Below are 27,604 nucleotides of genomic sequence, written 5' to 3' on the forward strand. Positions count from 1 at the left end.
CGCACTGACAGAGGCGAGGCTGCCGGACACTGGCGCCACCGGGCCCTCTGACCACCACCAGTAGGCAACGGGTGAAGTGTCTTGCCCAAGGACACAACGACCGAGACTGTCCAAGCCGGGGCTCGAACCGGCAACCTTCCGATTACAAGGCGACCTCCCAACTCTTGAGCCACGATCGCCCGAGAGACTTCTTGTAGTCTCTCTCTTCACTTGCATACCCACCACAGAGGCCGTGGAGACTGTCAGACAACGACTACAAGAAGACAGCTCCTTGGAGGACAGGACCAACTTCACACCCGATCAGATCTGCACACTGTTAGACCTCTGCCTCACCACTACATAATTCAAATACAACGACGGTTTCTACAGACAAAAACATGGCGGTGCCATGGGCTCCCCCGTGTCACCTATTGTAGCCAACCTTTACATGGAGGAAGTGGAAAGGAAGGCTCTTGGCTCTTTTAAAGGGAGAGTACCCAGGCATTGACAATCCATTCATTGGATTCGCTGTTTGTTTAATTTTGTGCATCGTTGTAAGTTGACATATTTGCAGAACAATTTGTGTCGTGCACTTTAATAATAAAGCAATGTGCTGGTTTTGCACCGTCTTCTCTCACTGTTTCCATTTTAAAGGGAAAGCAGAAGAAAGCTGACATGTATTTTTATAACTACAGGATCAAACATTTCCCAGAGGTTTGTTCAGTCTGATGATGCTGCATCAAAACCTGCAGCATCTATCATACAATGTTTAGATCTTAGGAATCAGTTAAATGAGTCAGACTTCAGACCTTTAGGACAGTGTGGGATGTTTTTATACATGAAAATTATCCACAAGTTCTAAAGAAACATATATTTAAAATCACCTGCTGTCCTTGGGTTTAGCTTGTGCAGTTTTGTGCTTTATTTGCTCCTCCCATCTCAAGACTGACATGACCTTTCTGAGTGCGGGTTATCTATGTAGAGCAACCGTCCAAAGATGCAGCTGCACTGCCCTCTTCTGCAGAGAAGCCAAACTGCAACATCAAGAAATAAAAGTAAACCTGACACGTCCTTCTACTCACCTCTTCTCAAACCAATCTCATGTTTCTTCTGGTTAAAACAATAATAAGTGTTTGTTAGACTCCTTAAAATATACTCTAAAGTAAAAGCTCTTTTGCCTTTTCCATTTCAGGGTCCAGAGTCGGCCGTAGTCTATCCCCCTCCCAGCAACCATACAGCAAGAGGTGGGTTACACCCTGGAAACCTCGCCAACCAGGGCCAAAGAGAGACAGACAACCATTCACTCACCTTCACACCTAAGTGTGATCTAGAATCAGAAAGTACCCCCCCCCACACACACACACGGAGAGCAAACCCCACAGACCCACAATACCACACACACATCATGTCAGAAAAGTCCCAACAAACCTCTGTGAACAAAACAGTTTTAATAAGAACTTTCACGGCATTAACAGAGTGTCCCGTGTGAACAGCTCACAAACCAAAAACACGGGCAGATAAATTTAACAGTTGTTGTGCTGACACTGGATGTTTCAAACACAGCAAAGAAATAAGCAGAGTAACATTTTTCTTGGTTTCATGCATATAAAATTACAGTGATTTTTTATCTTTAGTCTTAAATATTTAGTCTCATAAATTTGCCTTTTTATTCCTTTCATAATAAAGCAAAAGCCTGTCTCTGGCCTTCAGAGGACAAACTAGTTCACAGAGACGTTAATGCTCTATGAGTCTGTAAAACAGCTTCTTTTTTAAAAACAAACAAAAGTTGATGCATTTTTACTCCATCCTGGTAACATAAACAAACCCTGAAGCTGCATTTATAGAGACCAAACCAAAAAAACAGAAAATTCTGTTTTCTTCAAGTGAACCTTCGATAAACTCTGTGCCTCTGTGAGGTTAGGATCATCACACACTCAGGATTATAACACTCAGTGTTTCATTGTGCAGACGTGCTGAATCACATGCATTGGATTACAAAAAGACACCAAACCAGAACAAAAAAACAACCTGGCGAACATTGTAAGGGAAACACACATGAGACAGTTTACTGCAGACTGTATGTGAGCCAAGGTTACACCTGCAAAACAGAAAGATGAAGCCAGAGCTGCAGTTCCTCTGATATCCACTCTATCCCTGCAGCTGTTTTGCATCCTCATGATAACTGTGCTGGATGTGACTTATCTTTGGTGTCTTTGACTGACAGCTGTGAATCACCTCGGCTATTTCACCACAGCTGATTGGAGTCCCTGAAATGGACCTCTGGACCGTGTTTGTGCTGTTGGAGTATTTATTTAACCACTAATATGACTGCTGTGCAGTTAAATGTACAAACAGATCATCTAACACAGCGGTCCCCAACCCCCGGGCCTCAGACCGGTACCGGTCCGTGAGTCGTTTGGTACCGGGCGGTGAGAGTTGAGGCTCAGGTGTGAAATGTCTGGTTTTCAGGGTTTTTATCGGTTTCAGTGTTATTTTGTTATCGTTTTTATCGTTAACTCTGTTTTCCTGGGTCTGTTCACGTGTGTTATGAATAAATCTTCTTTTTTTCGGTACCAGTACTAGTTTTATTTTGTTGTATTTATCCGCGACACCTTAAAGGTCGGTCCGTGAAAATATTGTCGGGCATAAACCGGCCCGTGGCGCAGAAAAGGTTGGAGACCGCTGATCTAACATACCCGAGCTCCAGTTTGGTGAGTGGAATTTTAGGGCTTTACTCATCAGTTATTAACTAATTAGCCGGATCTGTGTCTACAAAGCTGCACCAATAGAGTCTGTGGATACAGTCGGCTAACTATCCAGACAGCCAAAGAAAACTGCAGATGTGAGGCACATTTGGCACAAGCAGTCATTCCCGTCTGAGCTAGCGTTCTAGCATCATGAACCCGTCCTCTCTGATGTCTCTGTTTGTTTGCTCTCAAATGTTTTGCTCAGTTGTTGTAAACTTTTGTGCGATTCCACAAACCCACGTGATTAAAAAAACGATCATATGAGACTTTACTCTTATTATTTAACATGCTGTAGTAAAAGACAAAATGCTGAACAAAGAATCTGTGTGATGTGATGAAACCGATTATTTTGCAAACAGCGTCAATAAAAAAAACATCCAGACGTGTAAAGTAAGACTTTCAAACTCTGATATGAGGCTTTGTGCAGAGCTGTTTAGCTTTTGATCACTGCAAATATTTGGAAGTGATTTTCTGTGTCACTGGTTTTGACTTTAAAAGCAGTAAAAGTGTGAGGTGTGTTTGGATTTAAAATAAAAGTAAACTACATATAATTGCAGGGGTTTTTTCTCCTGGAACTACAGTTTATTTGAGCTTTCTTAGAAACTTAAATGACCACAACTTGTGAGTGAATTTTAGTTTGTTTAAGATTGAGCCTGAAAATGTTTTATCAACCATTTAAAGTTTGTTTTTGTTTTTTTTCTTCAGTAGCAAGATGTACCAGAAAGCATTTTTGGAGGGAAAAACCAGATTTGACTCTTATGAGATTTCCCTTTTTTCCTTTTTGTTTCCAGATTATGATTATTTGCAAGAAAACAGTTTGTAGTTCAGATCGTAATCACAGAAGCAGCATTACCATGTTTAGAGTATAAAAAGTCTGCAGACAGAATTGATTCAGATTAAAGTGTGTTAAATATGAATAATGTGGGACAAGAAAGGACAAAAATTGAACCTATTATTACTTCATCAAGGCTACAAAGTCGAGATCAGATGCATCAAAGCACCGATACCAACTTACCCTCAGGAACAAAGGTGGTGGGGATGCTGTTCTGAGAGTCAGATAGCTCAATGAAAAGTATTAAGGCATGATGAATGGGTTCATAAATGCCTGAATGCTGAAATCTAGAGTGACCAATTCAGTGCTGGAATGAAAACAGTCGCAAGCCTAAAACCTCTGTGATCTGAAGATATGAGCACGATACAACTTAAATTAAGAAAAACAGCAGATCACTTATTTCTAATCTTGTCAGCGTTAATCTCATTAAAATGACGTTAACGTCATAACCGCATTGACGCGGCAAATTTCCGTTAGCAAATTATCACGGATCACCCCGAGCGTGGGGCTGGACCGCGTCAACACATTAGCGCGGTTAGCTCGTTAATGCGTTAGCGCTATCCAGCCCCACGCACGGGGCGATCCGTGATAATTTGCTAACCATACTTGCCACGTTAATGTGGTCATGGTGTTAATGTAATTTTAACGCTGAGATTAACGCTTAGAGCTCTACTCATTTCATTTCATTCATCCTTCTCAACTAACGGCTCTGCAGACACCCATCTACACATCTAACTGGTAAATTTCATTTAGGCTGTCCACAGTTGCTGCATCATGCAAACCACTTTGCAACCCACCCTTGATTCTCCCTTCATGCTGTGTCCAACAGAGAGGTGTTTAGCTTCTCCAGCATTTGTTAGGATCTTTGTAAATAATTAGAAACTATTTTTTTCCCAATCATTTTACTTTCATCAGCCTTCAGAGTCTCTTTCAAATCCAAAGATAAGCATTTTAAATTCTGGTGGAAATGATTTTGAGGAAAGCTACCAGGTACCAGCTTACAAAACAGTAAACTGACCCTTAAAACCATCATTCAGTTATTTTTTAGCTGTTTACGTGTGTCAGAAAAAAAGGAAGAAAAAATGATTTAATCGTTAAACAAACAATTTTATCATCTCGTGAATTCTTAGGCTGAGCTCCATCAGACGGACTTTCCCAGGATGAGGATGCTCATGAAGAAGGCCATGATGAAGAAGAGCCACATGAAGAAGCGATCCATGACCTTGGCGACCTTCCTCCACTCGCCGATGCGCAGCTGTGCTGCTCGCTGGTCCTGGTAGGAGTTGGCAATGTACTCAACATTCTTGCCCAGTTCCTGGTGTTGGCATAAACACTTCACCAAGATCTCCCTCCTGTTCCCCCCATCTCCACCTCCTCCCTCAACACCTACGCCTTTCTTTTCCTCTTCGTGCTCACCGCAGTTTGATTCCTCCCCTCGCACTACAGCAGCTCCTTTCTCCTGTGAGTGGTCAATGGTCACAAACAGATCCTCTTTCCAGTCTGTCTGGTTGGTTACTTCCTGCCCCATCTTCAGAGGCTCCACCTCCACCTTTCCTCCCCACGCCTTCCCATTGACATCCCAATTTGCTCCTTTGGTGCTGCCGCCATTGGCTGATGGGCTGTCAGACCCCTCCTGTGATAAAGGTTCTTTCCTGGCGCCACCGAGGCAGTTCTCACCCACCTCGTACACGAAGCAGATGCGGGCGAGGTACTTGAGGATGAAGCGCTCGGCCCATTCAGGCACGGGACGAGCCTCCCCGCCACAGTGGTGGATGTTCATGATGAAGATGGTGAGCGCTGTTGATGCAGTGACCATGGTCATGGTGGCAATGTAGTACTTTCCTATAGAAATAAGACACCGAAAAGTCAGGTAGAGGTTGGTGACCCTTATTTGCTGTCCCTATAACTCCAAATCAAGCTTTAGTCTTAGTTGCAGTAAAACCATACAGCTGGTGAATATAGGACACTCTGATTAACCCTGTGAAGTCTAAAGTGGGTGTGACTACAGACAGCGGCAGACGAGCAAACATTCCTCTTATACTTCTTTATTTACTGCAGAGGCACTTGGGTAGTTGCTGCATTGCTGCATTGAAGTCTCTGAAAATTGAAAGCTGAAAATCACAGTTAGAGTAAGATCCAAGCTGCTTTGCAACCCACCTCCATCCAAGCTCCACCTATCATTTTGATTGGGTCTGTATCTGAATCCTCTTTGTCAGTGGTCCTCTTGTCATTGATGCCAAGGCTCAGTGACTCAATGAGTGCTGCAAGCTGGAGGTTTTGAAAGGTCCTCAAATCCATCGACAACAACTGTGCCCCAGCAATCACTGAGATGTGCTACTTTTATCCAAATTACATACTTTAAAGGCATCTACAAAAGACTTCTGAAGTCAGTGAAGGTCATGTCTGACTGTAAACAATCAATGAACACAATAGTGTAAATTAGACTTTATAAACTGGTCAGCATCAGGTGTTGTTGGGCAATCACCAGTATTTTCTGCTAATAGATTTAATACAAAAGATTACATCTTTCACGTAATCTAAAAACAGCTCCACCTTCTCCAGCTTCGATTTTAGACAGAGATCAGCGCGACGGTAAGCAAGAACATCCCTCAGAGAGATGTCCAGTAACCATTCGGAGACCTCAGAGTGATTTTCCGTTTCCTGTTGATTGACTCTTTGGTGACTCCTAAATCCCATTTAGTCTTCCCTTTAACCTGAACCTCATTGTAGGAGCCATTTTCATGTTTTGTGTATTATCTTATGTGTGGGACTAGTTTTCACTTTTTGTGTTTGTAAATGATTGGATTTAAGGTAGGAACATTTAATTAGGGTCAGGTTTAATTGGTTGAAGGGACCAAACAGTTTGTGACTGCTGGGATTTATTTTGGATATTAAGATGAACTGTGGAACAGCAAGTTCAAGCAATGATGAGCAATAAATGCTTAATCTAAACAACGCTGGAGCTATTGGAGTTTCTCCATACCACAAGTTTTCAGTCATATTAGTGACATCATGTCAACCCCGCCCATCAAACACCTCAGTGGCTTCAAACATAGGCTTAGCCTCTGCACTCTTTCTGCAGGGAAGCTCTGCTTGCCTAACACATTGGCATAACAGGAAAATCTCTTTGGATTACTCCGAGGATACACTCTAGGGACATCCCTAAGGCTGAAATGTGTCTGTCTGAGGTATCCTAAGGCACCCTCAAATATTAGTAACTTGTCAGATACAGTGTAGCCATGTAACATTTGCAGGAGGGATGATGAATATAAACATTACAATAATTCTGATTCATCATGAATGTTTTTTTTAAATACATAGATGTAAATAAAAGTCAGAGGCTGTTCTCACCTATCAGCGGGACGCTCTCAGAGGGTGGCATGCTCTCAGCTACGAGCAGCTGAAACACGGTGAGGGCCAGCAGCACTGTGACACCCAGAGAAACCTTTTCACCTGAATCCGCTGGCAGGTAAAAGCCCAGCGGAGCCAGAAAGGAGATCATCATGCAGGGAATGAGGAGGTTGAAGATGTAGAAGGAGGCCCGCCTCTTCAGGTGGAGGGAAAAGGTAATGTCTGGGTATGGCTCTGAGCAGCAGCCATACACGATGACATTTTTCTTGGCTGGCATTCCCAGAACCTGGTTAGAGAAAAATTTGGGTTCGTCAAAACATTCATTAAGGATGTGCTAAACACATGACACCATTACTGACCTCCCACTCCACATTGGGGACAAAGTCGGCCAAGTCGGCGCTGTCCAGGGCATTGAACAAATCCATCTGGTTTCCGTTGTGAGTCCAGGAGCCAAAGGTTAGGTTACACTGCTGCAAATCGAAGGGGAAGAAGGCCACATCAACAGAGCAGGAGCTTTTGGTGATGGCTGGCTGGTCCCACATGACTTGGCCATCGTTACGAAGAACAACATTGGTCTCCATGGAGCTGGAAAACTCATCATCTGCACTATGATAGAAACAAGGAAGGAGTTTGAAAACATCAATAAATATCCTGAAGATCAGCCAGCAGGATGATACACCTACCTGTTATACAGAACAATATCGGGTCTCCAAACGTAGCTGCTGGGTATGCGGATGGTGTCAAGGCCATCATAGTCCTCCTTCTTCCATGTGAGAAAGGCATCCATCCATACCTGGCGGACCCACAGGTAGGTAGTCAGGATCTGGTTCCGCTCATCCTGGTGAAAATCCATGAAAACGGCAAGGTCACACCAGTACCTGCCTGACTAGATACAGCATAAAGAGCTGGATAGGCATTCAGGGTTTGATTACCATGTCAATGATCTGGGAGAGAGTGACCTGTAATGTGACATTGATGATGTAGTCGGTGTCCTCCACCGGCCGCAGAGCATTGGTGTAGTTGGTAAATAAGTCTTTCATCAGTTTCTGAGCGAAGCGCCCATGAGCAGCCCGGCAAACTGAGGATCAGAAAACAGATGACAAGCATAGTGCCGGGTCAGGCAGACCTCAAAGTCATTACCTGCAATCGCAACAGATCAACTGATGCACAACTGTTGTGCATTTACAGGCTGCTTTGCAACCCACCTCTACCTGCTGTGGCAGTCGCTCAGTGAAACTGGTCACAAAGAGGGTGCTGCACCAAAACCTTCCTTGCAATAGCATTGGTTCTAGCAGGTCAATGCAATTATCCATAGTTTGCATGGAAGATGCTGAGATGTGCCTAATTATTAGCTAGGTGCTAGCAAAAGCTATAGTGTGACATCAGATATAAACACAGAACATTTGCCCTCAGAGTAAAAGTTGTGCCTCACCTTTGCAGCCAACATGTTTCAGAACATGAGACACACTTTTACTCTGAAGACAGATGTTCTCTCTTTCACTTTTCACAGCTGCTGAATGTTTGCAGGCAAGTTCCTCCATAAAAACTACTGGTACCTGGTACTGGTTAAATGTGATCACTTTCAAGGACCAAATACTTCAGGCTAATGGAGTGTGAAGCGTATGTACACTTTTTTTTTTTTTTTTTTTGCCTGTCCCGTTTGGCTCTTTTGCCATCAGAATTGTTGTCTAAAGTCAAAGAAAGATGCCCAACGGATTTACTTTACCAAACTGACCATCCCAGCCTTGCCGTAATGGTCCATTTGATTCACCTTTTATTGTTTATTTTATTTTCACTTACTGAATACGGGACAGACTTGACTGGGGGAAAGAAGGGGAGAAAGAAAGAGGGAAAGAGAAACAGCTGAGAAGAGGGACGGGGGAGAAGGGCAAAAGACAAAAACCAACAGAACGGGCAGAGAAAAAAAAATGCATCTATCAATCACCTGGATCACCTGCTGAGAAAGAAAAAAGCAAACAAGCAGAAGAGAACAAGAGTAATAGAATAAACAACATCACATTGATATATGGGAATATGACAGTAAATACTAAATGTTAAACATTATTGTGCAGCACATAAGATCAACAGAACACAGTGTGCTTTGAGGTAGGAGCCAAAAAGGGTGTAGTTTGTGAGTGTGATCACCCGTGTGTACACCTGTGAGCATGGACGCGCTTGTATTTAAAAGGTTCCTTCATGTAATGATCTGCTAGAGGGTGTGGGGGGGGCCACAGCCCCATCCTCCAGGGCATGAAGCAGGTATGGAGGAGATCAAAACTCCAGACATCCAGAGGCCCCCAGAACACAAGTATATACGCTTTTTAAATGATGGCGATAAATGTATTTGATATTTTTGTTTAAAGGAGAAGAAGCTGCTTTCCTGGATTTATTAAAAAGACGGCGCATCATGTCAATTTGTTAGTTAAAGGTCTGCCTGTCCATGCTTTAGGAACGATGTGACCACATTCTAATCAGCTGAAGTGAATCCTGTGCTGATGTAAACAGAAAAGAAAAACGGAAGTGATTTTATTTGGCCCAAATGTCTGTGAAGGTTCTCAGTCATCCAGGTCATCGTAGTCAAAGGAGCTTGCAAAGAAAAGCGTCTGGACTTCTTTAAGTTGCTTGAAGACGTTTCACCTCTCATCCGAGAAGCTTCTTCAGTTCTAAGGTCAAATGGTGGAGAGTCCAATTTGGCCCAAATCCATTTCCTGACCCTCCAGATGTTGATTTCACTGTTTGATCTCTCATTTGAAGAATTCAATCACAAATCTTGGAGTAAAAATTGATTCTTGATGGCCACGTGAATGGGGCGGTAAAATCAGCATTCTACCACCTCAGATGTCTATCGAAGATCAAGCCCTTTCTCTCCAAACGTAACTTAGAAGCTGTAATTCATGCTTTTATTACTTCACTCCTGGATTACTGTAATTCCCTTTTAATAGGGGCTGGGCACTTTGTCACGCTTACAATTAGTGCAAAAATGAAATTCGACCGCATCACTCCGGTTTTGGCCTTTCAACATTGGCTTTGAATCAAATTTAGGATCCATTTTAAAGTTCTTTTATTGGTTTTTAAATCTTTAAATGCTTTGGCACCTGTTTATTTGTCCGATTTGTTGAAGCCTTACGTTCCAACTCGTTCCCTCCAGTCAGCTGAGCAACTGCTGCTTTCAGTCCCTAAGTCACGGCTGAGACTCAGATTAGACCGGGCGTTCTCTGCTGTGGCCCCGTTGCTTTGCAACAATCTTCCTCTTCATATTAGACAGACTACATCAGTGCCGGTTTTTAAGTCGAGATTAAAAACCTATTTTTATTCTCTGGCTTTTAACTCTTTATTGATTTAATTGCTTTGTTCAGTTCTTATATTATTACTATTTATAGATGTATTGTTCAACACTTGGTCTACCAGGTGTGTTTTTTAAAGTGCTATATAAATAAACGATGATGACATAAAAAGGATCAAGAAGTCAAGGTGTATAATCGTTCACTCTTCACGCTGTGGTGCACATCTTTAGAATATTTTGCACATGAAACTTTAAGTGTTGTCAAGTCTTATGTAATTTCTCTGTTGCTTTTCTCTGCATTGATCTGCTGCTGGATCCTTTCTACAGAAATGCTCAACGCTACATACCATAACACACACATGCAAACCACATTTCCCAGTTCAATTAACCCAGTAATCACCTCAGCGTTTAATCAGCGAGGGTCTCCAGAGCAGCAGCAGGTTGATAACTGCTCTAATATCCTGTTTACAGTTAATGATGGTGACAGCAGTGCTGAAGGCAAACGATGACTCTGTTTATGAGTCTGTCCAATAGATTTTTCACATAATAAAAACTGGAACAAACAACAAAGGATGAAATTATTGAGTCGTACTTACAAACAACAACAAACAAGCTTTATTTGTCACATACACAATTCTATATAGTACAACATGAGTGATGTGCTTGTGTCCGAGCTGCAGACGTGGCCGTCGTTCCAGGGCTTGGTTTGTTTGTTTTTTTAGCATGGGCGGTCTGGTCAGGACCCTTACTGGATACTCTGAATCAAACTTGCAACTCCCACTCCAAAGGTGTGTGGTCTTAGTTTTTACAGTGTAAAAAGCAACTCAAGTTTCAAATGTATTTTTTCACGAGCATAAAATACATTCACAAACTGTGCATATTCACCTTTCACACACCATATTTCTTTCCTGAATGTGTTTTTACTCTGCAACAAGATCACACTGTAAATATCTGATGAGAATGATAATCCATCTACTCTCCTATCCCAGCCTGGGTCACAGGGGCAGTAGTCTCAGCTTGTGCCTGACCCTCTGTCACCTCAGCCACCCTCTCATGCTCTTCTATGGAAGTCCTGATGTGTTCTCGGGATAAGGGAGGAATCCTGGTTGGATGCCTGAACTCGCTCAGCTGCTTCCTCTTAATGTCGAGGGCAGCAGCTTTACTTGGAGCCCTTCACCCTCTCTAATAATAACAATAATAGTGGCCCATGAATCATTTCTGTAGGAATAATAAAATGGTGTCTGAGGGGGAGAATAAATATTTCATGTTCTCCAAAGTTGTTATCAGGTCAGACATCGTGGCTGGCAGTGCTGATGATTCATGTGAACTCTCAGCCAGACAGCAGCAGATAAACAGCACAGACCTCACTGTTGGCTGCAGAGTGACGCTCACTGAGAAAATCACCTCGCAACCACAACATGCTGTCGCTTTCTGCCTGACACCTCGCAGATTATTGGCTTTATGTAATAAAAAGATTACACTTTATTACAGACCTACAGTCTGTATAAGAGGGAAAATAGAAATGACTTCTTTTGTTTCACAGACTGTAGAGAAACTGTTCGATTCAAATTCAGTAAATTAAAATCTACATAACAACAAAATCCAGACCTAATAGTCTGCTTTTTACGTGATGTTCATTTAAAGATGGCGCAATAAAGAAACCTTTACGGATAAAATAAAGTAAAATAAAAACTCAGATGCTAAACCTTCACCCACTCTGAACACTCGATAACAAGGACAACACACATGCTTTGCACAAAAAAGGAGACACACGAGACTCCGTTTTTGGTTTAACGACCTTCACTTAACAGGAAATAATACATTACTGCAATATGACTGTAGAGACACAGCGAGGGGGGTCAGAGTGTTCACATCGTCTGTACTAAAATGGAAATGTGGACGTGAAGCTCTGGATCTGTGCAACAGAAGAAAACGGGATTGGGTGTCGTTTCGAGGAACTCATGGAGATGGTCCAGTTCTGCTTCAGCTCTGTTTCTGTGTTTAAGGCTGATTCACAGCTGATGTTTTTGTCTGCAAACAAACCCACTGATGGAGAAAAGGTTAAGGTTCTGTTCTTGACCAAATGTGCTACAAAGACAAGGTTAGAAGGAAATACCTGCAGGTAAAGCCCCAAATTAGTGACAATCTTCAGTTTAAATGGAGCAAATTTATAGAAATAGCTTATCTTTACTTAAAAAAGATCCATAAATTAACTGAGTGGTTTGTAAAGTTTTTGATAGTTTGGCATAAAAAACAAACAACATTTTACCTTTTGATTTAAATTAACTCATCTTTTCAGCAGTGCTTATAAGTAGATATACGTACTTTTTACTAAGTTACTGTGTTTTTAGTAAAAATCGGAATTCACACTAATAAAAATATTTAAGCTTGGTATTCCAGATTGTGCATTTTAATGGTATTTTTACCCAAACAGCAATAAATGTTCGGCCCAGATGTGACCCATGACTGGAGTTTCCTTTGAGCCACATTAACATGACTTTCACTCAGGACGAGTTCCAGTGTCCTTAACTTACCACTGGTCTGCTGTACACGCACCAAATGTCAGCATGGACCACATCTGAACCACACAACATTTACAGCACAGAACATGCCAGAAGTGAGTGTGAAATTTTTGTCATGTGTTTCATTTCAAAGTATTTTCATTTTTCCCTGATTGCCAACATTTGGGAGCACAACTTAATAAAAACCAGACTTCTTGCCCACTACTTTTGCACGACTTCCAATTACTTACAACCTGCTGGTTGGCTTTTTCTCTGTATGTATTATCGTAGGGTCTACCTTACAATGTAAAGCACCTTGAGGTGTCTGTTGTTGTGATTTGGAGCTGTATAAATAAAACTGAAAATTGAAATTGAATTGTTCTTGTGTTATCTGCTTTCACTTTGTTTGTATCTTACTATATACATTTTATATCTGCACAGTTAGTGTGGAGCAGCCACAACTTTATTGTACATGTACAATGGCAATAAAGGTCTATTCTATTCTATTCTATCCTACTGTGAGAGTTAGAGTTGGGGATTATGCAGGGACAAGAACAGGACACAAACTTAATGCTTCAGCAAGCTGAGGAAATGTATCTGCAATAAAAACACCCTTCATGTCTCTAGTTTCAACACCTTACGCCAGGCGAAATATCCAAACAACTATGGGCCAGAAATCCATTAGATCTGACAGCGTATAAACCAACTGATGACAAATGAAAGTGAAACGCAGCATAAAGGTGCTGAGGACGGGGTAGAGTCTGTAAGAATATACACGTGGATCACAACAGCATGAGAATATCCTTATTTGGTGCTTTGATGATAATGGAGGATAGTCCAGTTGAACATGTTGCTTAACATTTTTCCATAAGGTGTTAAACATACGTATCACAGACTGTACCTCTTTAATAAGTACTTGAACCTCCTCATTAATGACTAACAGAAAAACACTTGAAGACCCTGATGGGCCCAAAATCTCCTGGATCTGGATGCAGATCCAGTCTTTACCGATAAACTTTGTGATCTGTTGTGATCAGTATGGAATGGACAGTGTTGGGGAGTAACAGAATACACGTACCGGCGTTACGTATTTAAAATGCAAAATATGAGTAACTGTATTCTGTTACAGTTACTTTGCTGAAATAAATGGATTACACGGCCGTATTTTCCTGTTTCATATGTTCGGCTATGCCGTCTCTATTTTTGGTGATTCCACGCCGGTGGAAACCCAAACACGCATCAAGAGGCTCTAATGTCTGTGTCTCAATCTCGCGGCTCATGTCACCTCTACTTACGGCTGCATAATGACGTGAAGAAATATTTTTTAAAAGTGTTATTCAAAAAATGATTTAATATGAAGGCAACAGGCAGAGTGTTACAGGCATAGCATGTATGAAGCATGTAAATATAATAATAACCACTGACGAGCCCAGCTGTAAGTAAGCTGTTAAGACTCGACTGTACGCTGTGTTCGTGTTTTCCTCTGAAACAATAAGCTCCGTTGCAGCAGCCTTACCTAATGTCCACCCTACTGTTACTCATTTATATTAAGATTTAAAAATCTAGTTGGTGTTGGTAACCTTCAGTAATAGTAATAAATCACAGCAATATTTCTACGAACATTATTGCTAAGGATTGTCTTATTGCATTGGAGTCACACTGGGTTAAATATGTACACTTGGGTTTTAAGGGGTATTTATTATTTTCTTCTTTTTTTTGGGTTGTATGGAAGCCCCAAACGCAATTTCATTGTTCTTGACAATGACAATAAATAAATAAATACTAAATACTAAATACTAAATAGTACATTCAGTTGTAAAAAGCATGATAATATATTAAGTAATCCAAAGTATTCAGAATACGTTACTCTCATTGAGTAACGTAACAGAATACGATACAAAATACATTTTGGGGCATGTAATCTGTAATCTGTAGTGGAATACAGGAACGGACCAAATTTCATTCATTCTTTACACATCAGTCTTCATTAACCGATCCTAGCAATGCCTGTTTATTGTTTACTAGCAACTAGCACTTACTATCTAACTTCATAAGAAACAAAAAGAAGCAGTAAATGTGGGAAGTTCACCATCTGGAGACAGTTCACTGCATGGGCCAGTGACTCTTCATCAGTTTGTTTCCTGTCCCTACAAACCAACAGATGTTTGACCAACTGTGATTTCAGTGTGTGCATCAACATTACGATTGTTTTTTCCTGTCAGATAATTGTCTGGATGATCTTCAGCAGATCGAATCAAAACGGCCTAACATACAAACAGGACGTCAGCAGCTGTTGGCTGGATTTTTGTGAAATGTTGTGCAACTGTTTGCCGCAGAGGGCGGCTGATTTTGATGATGCCTTGACTTTTTTCATCTTCAGTTCAAAGTATGTCCATTGTGTCTAGTGCTGGTAAACAAATATCTGCATATTAGCATGCTCATATAAACATTGTTTTACCACGATGTCATATGATGTGAGCATGTCCTGTCCAGCTCTTTGGTCCATCATCAACTTTTAACCTCACTGTTCACTGAATTGAGGACCTGAAGGAAAACTTCTCAGTTCTGCTCTCCTGATTCATGATCCCACTGATGTATGCAACCATGCTAACCAAACAAACTGCCATGGAGCAAAGGGGGTTTTCAACAGTTTGTCATTTATCTCGATAAGGATGGCAGTATGCCTTTAATAACCTCATTAGGTGGGTTTATTGATAGTTTGCTTCACACATTCATTAATTTTCTCCTGTATATGTTTTGCAGTTCCTGAGTGTTCCCAGACCAAATAGGATTATCTCTTCAGTGTGGTCTGAGGAAAATACTAATCTCCAAATGCTTCTCCAGTCACCAAAAGCAAACAAATACTCAGACATAAGTACATATGTGCAACAACATTGTTAGCCATTCTAACAGCTGTGCACACGAACAAAAATGAGAAATACTGGCGGCGGTCAGTGCCGCCCTCTGCCTCCTCGTAGATGCACCTGTGCTATCGTCTTAAACATCCTAGATTACATTTATTGTGTTCACAAGATTTTCAGAAAAGTTCAAACTCATCTGAAATTTTTTGTACATGTATCTGTGGTGTGAATTTCAAGAAACTGCGTCATGTCTTTCTCAAGTTATCACAGTCACAAACCCAGGTGTCCACGCCGCCCGCCAGCGCAGCACGCTGACACAAATCCCCCATCAGTGATCCGATTCTGATCAACACTACCAAAGCTAAACGAAATCATCACACTAACATCTGTGTTAGCTAGGCAGTGCTTCATTTTTGGAAAATGTAAAATCAGTAGGTTGAAGTGATTTTTGAAGTTTTTTAAAGACAATAATTTAAGACAAATAAAAAAAAAACAAGGCGCAAAACACTGCAACAAAGTCTCCTTAAAAACAGCCTGATTTAACAAACAAATCCTTCAGCCAGTGGAAGTTCTGCAGATGGATCAGAACACCAAACTGCCCCACCTGAAATCAAAGACTGGTCTTAGTGAGTGACTGATAAAAACTAAAATATCTAAATCTATCTAATCATCATTCATGGTCTCCAGAGGAAACCTCCCTGACTGCCGTCATCAGGGCAATTTTTTTTTTTTTAGGGTTTTTTGTTGTTACTTCTTTAATGACTTCGACAACTGGTTCAATACAGACGTTTCAGTGCAAATGTTTACCTTTGCTGACATTTGATTCTGTCAATACACTCTGAGTCACAAAAACAGGTTTTTGGCAAAAAAACGAGTTTTTGTTTTTGGGGGGATTTTTTTGCTCTTATCTGGACATTCTCCAGCTTGGTTTTCATGTTACAACAGAGACCTACCACAAACTTCCACAAGCAATTATTGCTGTGAAGGAAGCATATTGCGATCATGAGACCTGTTACAGCATGCAGACAAATTAACACCTCTCATGATGAAAAAGAAATGATGAAGAAGCTCAGATTTGTTATGTGACGGCTGTGTGCAGGCAGGAACAGGACCCAAAGTGCAGACAGACGTGAACTTAAAAAAAAAACAAAAACAGCTTTAATGCTGAACTCAAAGTAAACAAACTTCCAAAATACAAAGAATAAACGCAGGCAGGCAGAACACAGCACGAATGAGGGTAGATAAGGGCGATCGCGACACAGACCAAAGAGAACACACAGGGGGAGCAATCAGGGAACGAGAGACAGGAGGGAAACACAGCTGGGACAAATCAGGGCTGACGACACAAAGGAAGCAAAACCAGACCCATTAACATGAGACGCGGACTTTCAAAGTAAAACAGGAAACATAACACAGACACGCGGATTTGACAAAGGGATACAGCTTGAATTAAAAAAAAGTCGAAAAACTGTCAAAAGCCCGTGCTGTAGCATAAGTTTTACATGACTGCACAAGAACATTTTCCAGCTATTCAAAGTTAATGTTTTATATTATTATTGGCAATTTAAGCAAATATATCCTGTACATTATGTCTTAATCCACTATTTATTTATTTATTAGATTTATTTTAAATTTAATCGCTTTACACAAATCATGGTCTCAATACAAAATGAAAACGTTGCGATTATACATAAAAAAAAGAAAGAAAGAAACCCCCCTCCCTCCCCACCCGAGGCTCATGTAAAGAGAAACAGAACAAAACAAACAAAAAATGTACGTCACACATCTGGAAAATACGTTTTTATATAGTCAATAAATGGGTTCCAAGTCGCAGAGAATTTTTGTTGTGATGAGAGAACTCCAGTGGCAAAAAGAAAAGCTCCTCCTTTAACCACTGTATGTATGAAGGAGCCTTATCAGACTTCCAGTGGAATAGAATGAGTCTACAGGCAAGCAACGTAGCAAACGCTATGGCATTTTCCTGAGATTTACTAATTTCATATTGAGGTGGCATAACTCCAAAAATGCCAATGAGGAAATGAAGCACTAAATTTTGCACACTGAGATAATACTTTGAATATATTTCCCCAGTAATTATCCAGGTTCGGACAAGACCACATCATGTGACCCTCATTTGCTGGATTATGTCCACACCTGGGACAGGCAGGATCGGCTTCTGGGAAAAACTTTGAAAGCCTCTCTCTTGTATATTGAAGACGATGAAGAATTTTAAACTGAATGAAACCACGGCGAATGCAAAGGGAGGAGGTATGTATACGATTCAAGCAAGATCTCCACTCATCATCAGATCAATCCACCCCAACGTCTTTTTCTCAATTATTTTTAGTTTTTTCCCAAGTAACAGGCCTTAAGCTCTGTATCAGTTTGTATATGACGGAGAATCGCCTTTTGCCAAAAGGATCCATTTCCAAAATGGTATCCACTTGATTTTTAGGAGGTAGGTAGGGGAATGAAGGAAACGATGTTTTTGCTAAACTTCGTATTTGCAGATATCTAAACATATGTGAGGTTGGTATATTGTAATATCTCATCAGAACATCAAAGGTGTTAAAAGTTTCTCCTGAAAGTAAATTGTAAAAAAAACTTCAAACCATTATTGTGCCAAATTTGGAATGCTTTCTCTGAAACGGATGGCAATAAAAGGGTTAAAAGCAACAATGAAAAAATTACTAACCTGTTGCAAACAGAAGCACCTTCTGAATTGAAGCCATATTCTAACAGATGTTCCTACAACTGGATTTGTTATTTTCTGTTTTTGATTTCGAGCTACGGATGAGGTTAGGAGGGGAAGTGGATTAGACATCAGTTCCATTTTTACCCAAGCCTCACCCTCGCTGTTCTCATAAACATATTTCCAGTGCAATAATTTGGTGATATTAGCCGCCCAGTAGTGGCAACCCTAGCCCACCAGCCTCTTTTGGTACTTTTGGTAAGTGTCAAAATTATGAATCCGCACCTCCATCATTGTGCGGGTTATATTTATTCCCGAATATTTAAACGTTTCTTTTTCTAATTTAAAGGGGAAGGCAGAGAGATCTTGCTCTATGTTATTAATAGGGAACAGTGGGCTTTTCGATTAGTTACATTTGTATCCAGATATGCGTCCAAAGTGATCTAATACCTTGAGCAGTTTAGCGACTGATGCAGTTGGATTAGATTTATACAGCAATAAGTCATCTGCACACAATTATACTTTGTGCATTGTCCCACCCCTAGAGATTCTGGCAACCTGATTGTCCTCCCTAAGAGCCATAGCTAAAGGTTCGATTACTAAGTTGAAAAGATAGGAAGATAAACTACAGCCTTGCCTGCAGCCTCTACTAAGCTGAAAATTAGCAATTTTTATACTTGTATTACAGAAATATAATTAGATTTTACACACTCTGGCCTTGATCCAACCCATGCAAATTACATTAGTGCAACAAAAATGCTTAATCGGAATAGAAAGCCATTTATTAATGTGGAAATCTTTCCCATGATTATTTTAAGTTCATTTAAAGAGGGTTTTTTTTAGTGTTCAAAAAAGTCTAGAGTCTGGTTACCATAAAATGTTAATGGTTTTAAATTAACTTCCACTCCATCCTATCTTTACCAGGGTTGCAGGGACCTATCCCAGATGTGATAGGGTGAGAGTCAGAGTACTGCACAGTAGTGATGGGATTTCCGGCTCTCTTTAGAGAACCGGCTCTTCAGGTTGTTTTGTTGCTTTATTGATTTATTATTAACAATAATATACAATTATGCACAAAAAGAATTACTAATGTAAAAAAAAGTGGTTTTATTTATATGTTTATATATAAATATATGTGGTGGTCCCTACAGACAAGACACGTACAAACTCCAAAACACATTTCCTGTGTTAACTGAACTTCCAAAGCAGAGCTACTAGATCACTTAAATTACACAATTGAAAGCATGTGTGTATTGTTTGTATATTTATACACAAGCACTCATATATATTCAAAAATTAAAAAAAAAAAAGTTCATTTACCTGTTACTACCACACACCTAATCTGGTCGTTGGTACTTGCTGGCTTATGTAGCCACGAGGTAACAAAAGCTCAACACTGCCCCCTAGCATCGTGGAGCACTTCTGTTGTCTTTTGTTTTGGAGTTTTTACATGATTTGAAGTTTGTACGTGCTTTGTCTGTAGGGGCCACCGTAAATATACTTTTATTTATTCACTCCACATAAAATGTAATAAATAAATCATATAATACAAAAATAAACTATTCACATTTCAACTTTTAACTATTTTAATTTTCAGCTTTTTCCTTTTAAACTAATTTAAAGTGAAACAACACAAAACACTGCAAACCACAACACAATTAAATATAAATTATAATATGAAAACTAAAAGAACATCCACATTTTCTGTCATATGGACCTGCATGAATAAACTTTCTCAATCCTTTATCATCTGCAACCGAAAATAGTTGTGGATGATTACTATACCTTTCTAATGTTGTTGTCCCTGCCTCTCTTTCTCTCTCTCCCTCCCTAACTACTGCCCCTCCCCCCTCTGCCCAGCGCAAAGCACAAGACTCACGTGCGGAGTGAAGCGGGAAAAAGTGCGAGAGAGAGAGAGAAAAAAAATCCACAGCTCGCGTCGTTCACGTCAAAGATTCGGCTCTAAGAGCCGTTTCGTTCGCGACCGACACATCACTAGTGCACAGGTCACCAGACAGCTTTAATCCTCCATCCACTGATGCTTATCACTGAACATCCTGCCTGCCAGTACTGCACAGCGTCGGGATTTTCTTCAGAAGACGTTCCAACGTCTCTGTTTGAATGTATATATAGAGAAAGGGCCCAGAGTGATGGCTCTAAACACAAACCTGTACTATTGAAATGGTTGATGATGCATTTTGTGACCTTAAAGTCATCATTTGGTTTCTTTAATGTGAGGTTTTACATGAGTTACTATATTAGTGTAGTATTATTACTGCACAAATCACATGAGCACAGATGCAGGACATTGACACTGTGAACACATAATTTGCTCAAAGATAATAAAGTATTCGGATTCTTTGCTCATGGTCTAATCTAATAATAAAAAATAAAAAAATCCATCATATGACTTTTTCAAAGTCAGCAGACTTCACCGACAGCATAGTTAACTTTGCTTTGCAGCATCAGTACTTCTACATCTTAATGCGCAATTTTTATAATTAATTATCCCATTAAATTGCAACTGTTTTACTTTTTCCTCCATTTCTTTCATTTACATGATGATATAATATAAATTTCTTATAATAAACATTACCAAAGTCTTAAATAATGAGGTCATGTCCAATAATCCCTGTGAGCTAGAAGCTCTCAACACTCAGTTTCAGGCACGTTTTCGACTCTTGGCTCTGTGTGATGTCACTGTGAGTGAACATCCTTAATCTGAAAAATTCTAAATCTGTCATTTTTGCATATTTAATGCAGCAAAGGCCCACATTTTAATTCAAACTACTTCCTTTTCTCAACCTAACCGATTAGTTTTAGTCCCTAAATAAGTGATTAAGAATCAACTAGCTAGCCGGTCGTCACGGCAAAGCTACGAGAGCGTCTCTCAGCATGGGCCCGAAAAAAGTTCTGTCAGCCGAGGAAGGAGACGATATTAAGAAGTCGCTGGAGTTTATGACAGAGGAGATTTCTACTGTCAAACTGCAGCAGAAAGCCATCCTGGACCTGGTCGAGGAAGTTAAGGCTCTCCGCATCCAGAACGCCGAGAAGGATCGGCGGCTGGCGTACCTGAACAGAGTGGCGGATTTGGAGCAGTACACCCGGATGAACGATGTTATCATCACGGGGCTTCGCATCAAACCCCGGTCATACGCCCGGGTGGTCGCCACTGACAATGTAGGAGGGCCAGGAGAGGAAGATGTCAACTCCACGGAGCATCAAGTGGTTACCTTTCTACGGTCCAAAGGTGTGGAAGTGGATTATAACAACATTGAGGCTTGCCACCCTCTACCCCGAAAAAATGACAGTGACAAACCAGCCATCATTGTGAGATTTGCAAACAGAAAACAGAAAACAGCACTGTTAAAACAAGGAAGGAAACTGAAAGGATCCGATGTCTTCATGAACGAACATCTGATAAAAAGAAATGCGGACATTGCCAGGAAAGCACGTTACTTGAAGAAACAGGGAAAAATTCAAAATACATGGACCACCAACTGCAAAGTATTCATTAAACTCAATGGAACACCGGAACAAGTGTTGGTCATCAGAAATATGGAGGAGCTGGACAAATACTGAGGTCAACTTACTCTGGAGGTATGAATACACATGTGACGTGACACACGACACAACACATGGCACAGTCCAAAAGAACTTCATCTGCATCCGGCAACAATATCAACATGACTCATTGGAATTCTCTTTATGATAATCTGGAACTGAGAACATTTCGATACACAGACCATAATGTTCTAGACTTAGAAAAGGATATAGACCCGGAAAATAATTTCTTCTACAACATCAGCAGTAACTGCTGCTACTTCACTGATGAACAGTTTAAGCACACCATCAACACGGAAAATAAATTATCAGTAATCCATTTTAATAGCAGAAGTCTGTATGCCAACTTCAACAATATAAAGGAATATCTAAATGAGTTGACAAATCCATTTGGAATTATTGCCATTTCTGAAACATGGATCAATGCGGAGAAAGGAATGGACTTTGGACTGGAGGGATATGAAGTGAATTTTGTAAATAGAAGGAACAAGAGTGGAGGGGGAGTAGCTGTGTATGTGGATAAAAACCTAAACTACAAGGTGGTAGAAAGTATGACAACTGTAATTGATAATTTACTAGAATGTATAACAATTGAAATTTATAAGGAAAAAGAAAAAAATGTAATAATTAGCTGTATATATAGAACACCTGGCTCTAGTATTCAAGTATTTAATGACTTCATAGAGGAAATATTCTCTAAAACAAATCAAAAAGTTGTGTTTATCTGTGGTGATTTTAATATTGACCTGTTGAATCCAAAAAAGCATAAAATGAGCGACGAATTCCTAAACACTATGTACAGTTTGAGTTTACATCCTAAAATAACCAGGCCCAGCAGAATTACACCACATTGTGCCACCTTACTTGACAATATTTTCACTAACAATATGGAAAACAACATTGTGAGCGGAATATTAATTAATGACATCAGTGATCACCTACCAGTTTTTGCAGTTTATGACACTAATTATAAGAAAAACCAGCATGAAGAACAACTGAGATACAGACGTGTAAGGACAGAAGAAACTATGACTGCATTTAAGAACGATCTATTAAATCAGGACTGGGACAAGGTGTACAAAGAAGCTGATATTGATATTGCATATGGCATATTTTTAAGAATATTCATGGAGTTGTACGATAAAAACTGTCCAACAATAAAATACAACAGAAAGCACAAATATTCAGATAGACCATGGCTCACTAGGGGTTTACAAAATGCATGTAAAAAGAAAAATACACTCTATAGGGAATACCTAAAACAAAGAACAAAAGATGCTGAAAATAAATATAAAAAATACAAAAATAAGTTGACCAATATTATACGTGTATGTAGAAAGGAGTATTATAGTAAAATATTGAACAACAATAAACATAATATGAAAGGAATATGGGATGTTTTAAACGGTATCATTAAAAATAATTCTGGACAACAAAGTTATCCACAATACTTTATCGATAATGGCAATATTATGGAAAACACTGCTGATAAGGTCAACAGCTTTAATCATTATTTTGTAAATATTGGACCAAAACTGGCAGAACAAATTCCTGAGTCACTGCCATCAGTAGACTGTAGTGAAAACCTGATTGATAGGAACCCTAACTCAATGTTCCTCACATCAGTGGAGGAAAAAGAAATAATTGACATTGTACACATGTGTAAATATAAAACATCCACTGATTGTAATGATATTGACATGAAAATCGTCAAGAAGGTCATTGAAGGAATTGTAGGACCTCTAACATATATTTGCAACTTATCATTTCAGACGGGAAAAGTGCCAAACAAAATGAAAATAGCTAAAGTTGTGCCGCTGTATAAAACCGGGGATAGACGCCACTTCACAAATTACAGGCCTGTTTCTTTACTACCACAATTCTCCAAAATCCTAGAAAACCTGTTTAATAAACGATTAGACAAATTCTTAGATAAATATAAATTACTCTCTGACAATCAATATGGATTCAGATCAAAAAGATCAACATCTCTGGCATTAATCGAATCAATTGAGGAGATTACGAATGCTATAGATCAGAAACAGTATGCAGCTGGAGTATTTCTGGATCTCAAGAAAGCATTCGACACAATCAATCATCACATATTAATTAATAAACTGGAACGGTATGGGATCAGGGGGGTTGTACTGCACTGGTGAAAAATTATTTAAGTGACTGGAAACAATTTGTGAAGCTGGGTGTCCATTCCTCATCATGCTTGTGGTGTTCCACAAGGCTCTGTACTGGGTCCAAAATTATTTATTATTTATATAAATGATATTTGTAAGGCATCTGATATATTAAAATTAGTATAATTTGCAGATGACACAAATATTTTTTGTTCTGGGGGAAACTAAAGGAGCTGCTGGATACAATTACTTCAGAAATGTGCAAAATTAAAAAATGGTTTAACAGGAACAAACTATCGCTAAATCTAAGTAAAACTAAAATTATCTTATTTGGGAATTCCCTTAGAAATGCACAAGTGCAGATTCATGTAGATGGTGTGGAAATTGAAAGAGTACTTGAACATAAGTTTCTTGGTGTGATTATAGATGATAAATTAAACTGGAAGTCTCATATAAATCATATACATAACAAAATTTCAAGAAGTGTCTCAATCTTGAGTAAAGTAAAACACATTCTGGACCACAAATCACTCCACATTCTCTATTGTTCCCTGATTGCACCGTATTTGAATTACTGTGCAGAGGTTTGGGGCAATACTTACAAATGTTCGCTATCATCAATCTTTATATTACAAAAAAGGGCCATAAGGATAATCCATAAAACTGGTTACAGAGATCATACAAATCCACTATCCTTAAAATCAAAAATTCTAAAATTCACAGATCTGGTTCATTTTCTCACAGCACAAATTATATATAAAGCAATAAATAACCTGCTTCCTGACAATATTCTAAAAATGTTTTCTAAAAGGGAACGGGGATACAATTTGAGGGGGGAATTAAATTGAAAACATCCTCGTATCTGTACAACATTAAAAAGTTTTTGCATCTCTGTGTGTGGAGTGAAGCTGTGGAACAGACTAAGTAAAGATATGAAGCAAAGTCCAAGCATGGCGCAGTTTAAAAAGCGGTTTAAGGATATGGTTTTTACAGGGTACAGGGAAAAGGTAGAGATTTGATAGGGTGTTCTTGTCTAATATTTTCATGTGTGTGCGCATGCACGGGTTTGTTGGTATGGGTATATATATATATATGTGTGTGTGTGTGTGTGTGTGTGTGTGTGTGTGTGTGTGTGTGTGTGTGTGTGTGTGTGTGTGTGTGTGTGTATATATATATATATATATATATATATATATATATAAATAATTGTAGGTTGTGTATCCTTGAGGTGTTAATGGGGTTATTGAAAATGTGTATATGTGCGTATGTGTGCATATACGTATGTATGGATAGATAGAAACATATATGTGTATATATTTAAAAAAAATAAATAAATTACACATAACATATAATGTAATTGAGAGGAGGTATTTCTGTAGTCTATTGATACTAGATAGTGGAAAAGGGGTGGGATTAAATAAGCTTATGCTTCTTCCTGCTCCTTTTTGAACATGGACGTTATTTGGAGTTGTGGTTGCTCGTTTTCCTTTTGTTTGCTTTGTTCATTTGTCTCTTTTAATTCTACTTTTTTAATACTTTTTCAACATGTTCAAAATAAAGATTCAATCAATCAAAGATACAAAAGTACCAGTGGTGTCCTGAAAAACCTGCAGTCTCCCACAGCTCCAGCTCCATAATTTATTCTCGTGGTAGCTTTACATGATTCAAAGTTTAAAACAATCCATGATAATCTTATATGGGCCTGAGAGCAAGGCCCCCAGGTTTGTCTGAAATAAGCTGTTTTAGTTTCTCCCCATTTAAGGCAATCCTTGCTTTAAGCCAGCTTTCTTTTGATTGGCTGCCCCTCATAAAAGAATCTTAAATAACAGGTGGGCGGGGCTTCTATTATCACTACCAGAGCTGTGTGCCTGATCTGATCATATAAGGATATTCTGCCCTTATGACATGACAGAGCACAGTGAGGAGAAAGCAGTGTGAAGCTGAGTGTTCAGAGCAGCGTGAGGGTCACAGGGGTTACCGCCCATACGCTGATGTCATTATTAGTAAGGCTGAGCAGAATATACAGCATACAACACAAAGCAGAACATGCACAAGACGCACGGTGTGAACGAGTCTGTCTGGTCTGTTAGTTCCAGAAAACTTCTTCATATTTTGTTTGTAAAACATTTTTTACATTTTAAGGTCCAATTTTCAATCCAAACAATGTTTTGGTCTCAGAGCTTCTCTTCTGCTCTCACACTGATGTCTCAGAGAATGAAACGAATCATAGAAGCAAATGTTCACTGTTTAATGAACAAAGACACAGATGGTTATTAATAAAGCCTGGGAGGTCATGCTTACAGGGTGTAGGGCTTTAAATATCAGTCATTTTAAAGGAATATTCCAAAACTTAAAGCTTTTGTTTATCATATTATTTTTATATTTTAGGGCACTTTCAGTGTGCCTCTTTGAATCCAATATGATGGGCATATATAAAGTATTTTTGGACACTTTGGGAATGAAACAGTGAACTAATCATAGATAGAAATCTTCAGATTCACCGCTAATAAAATATCACTTGGAGCGATTTGTAATGGAGGAGAATGGAGCGTGTTCAGAGGTTCAGCAGCAGCACAGAGATCAATATCATTAATCCTCAGCTATATCACCGTTCACATACAACACTGAACACTGTTTAAAAAAGCTCACACTTTCCCCACTTTAAGAAAACATACAGTAAAACCCTGAAATATCAACATCAGTAACAATAATGAGAAAAACACTCACTGTGTTCATGGTTCTGCACTTTAAAAATACCTGAAGTGAAGCTGAAAAGGGGTTTTACCTGGCAGGATGAGGAGAAGCACGAGAGGCGCAATTGATCCACTGCAGAGGAACTTCATCTCGTTCTGATAACTGTTATTGACCCGGCAAAAACAGTCTATTAGTAACAGTGCAAACACACATCAGAGTCCGACCACAGAGCAGGGAGGAGGAACCTCACTGAGACAGAGAGAGAGAGGGAGAGAGGGCTGATGATGCAGGTCAGTGTGTTTGCTGTAGTGCGGTGGTCCCTGTATGGGGGCTCAACAGTGTCACAACAACTTCTGATTCCTGCTAACCATGTTGGCTAAAAATCCTCCTTAAGGTGCTATGATGACATTTTTGTTAACATGTTACAAAACCTTCAAACATCAGATTAACAATTTGTAGCTCTTAAATATAATTTTGCACTTTTACTGATGTTACAGTTACACTTTGTATTGTTGGGTTAACCAACAACATTCTCAGAATGTCTCGTGCAGTTTACTGATTCATTTATTTATCTTTCTCTGCTGTTTTTTCCCTTTAACATCATTTTTTAAACTGTTTTCATTTTAAGGTGGCAGAGGTTTGGTTTTATTCAAACTATAAAACAGACATCCAGGTGAAAGAAAACTAAATGGTGTCAACCAAAATGACAAATTCCATCCTTCCAAACAATAATCCACAAGCCAGCGATCAGTGTCACACGAAGCGACGTCCAGGATGAGCAGGATGGAGGAGCTCAGTGCATCGATCACATCTCCAGCTTGTCTGACAGTTTGTCCTAAATGTGCGGTTACATTTAAAAACTCATCACAACTTTAATATTTCAAGAACCTCAAAATCTGCTGTGTGGCGTGTGAAACCCACTTTGTTGGCCCACATGTGTATTTGGTGTGACTCGTGTGGAGAGCCGACTG

The 27,604-nt window shown here is 39.6% G+C and overlaps 1 protein-coding gene across 1 annotated transcript; it reads right to left on the minus strand.

Annotated features, from left to right (window-relative positions):
* Nucleotides 1-1,416: 1,416 nt before the first annotated feature.
* LOC147320286 (neuronal acetylcholine receptor subunit alpha-10-like) lies at nucleotides 1,417-26,863 on the minus strand. The gene is made up of 6 exons (XM_086308154.1): nucleotides 26,725-26,863; nucleotides 7,842-7,987; nucleotides 7,593-7,747; nucleotides 7,269-7,515; nucleotides 6,910-7,195; nucleotides 1,417-5,400 (listed from the first exon to the last, which is right to left on the minus strand). Exons 1-6 carry the CDS (start codon nucleotides 26,780-26,782, stop codon nucleotides 4,700-4,702), a joined length of 1,593 nt encoding a protein of 530 aa, XP_086164280.1. The 5' UTR covers nucleotides 26,783-26,863; the 3' UTR covers nucleotides 1,417-4,699.
* Nucleotides 26,864-27,604: the final 741 nt, after the last annotated feature.

The sequence above is a fragment of the Aulonocara sp. 'chitande type north' Nkhata Bay genome, linkage group LG10, assembly GCF_057382095.1.
Source record: "Aulonocara sp. 'chitande type north' Nkhata Bay isolate Kocher_YH1m ecotype deep benthic linkage group LG10, A_spYH_male_GT1.1, whole genome shotgun sequence".
Lineage (NCBI taxonomy): Eukaryota > Metazoa > Chordata > Actinopteri > Cichliformes > Cichlidae > Aulonocara > Aulonocara sp. 'chitande type north' Nkhata Bay.

What these genes read in the sequence shown, in the direction of transcription:
- LOC147320286 (XM_086308154.1), bottom strand. Translation starts at nt 26,782, where the DNA reads ATGAAGTTCCTCTGCAGTGGATCAATTGCGCCTCTCGTGCTTCTCCTC. An exon ending in TCCCCAATGTGGAGTGGGAG is followed by an intron (nt 7,196 to 7,268) that starts GTCAGTAATGGT and finishes TTCTCTAACCAG; the next exon opens with GTTCTGGGAATGCCAGCCAA. An exon ending in TGAGAGCGTCCCGCTGATAG is followed by an intron (nt 5,401 to 6,909) that starts GTGAGAACAGCC and finishes TTATTTCTATAG; the next exon opens with GAAAGTACTACATTGCCACC.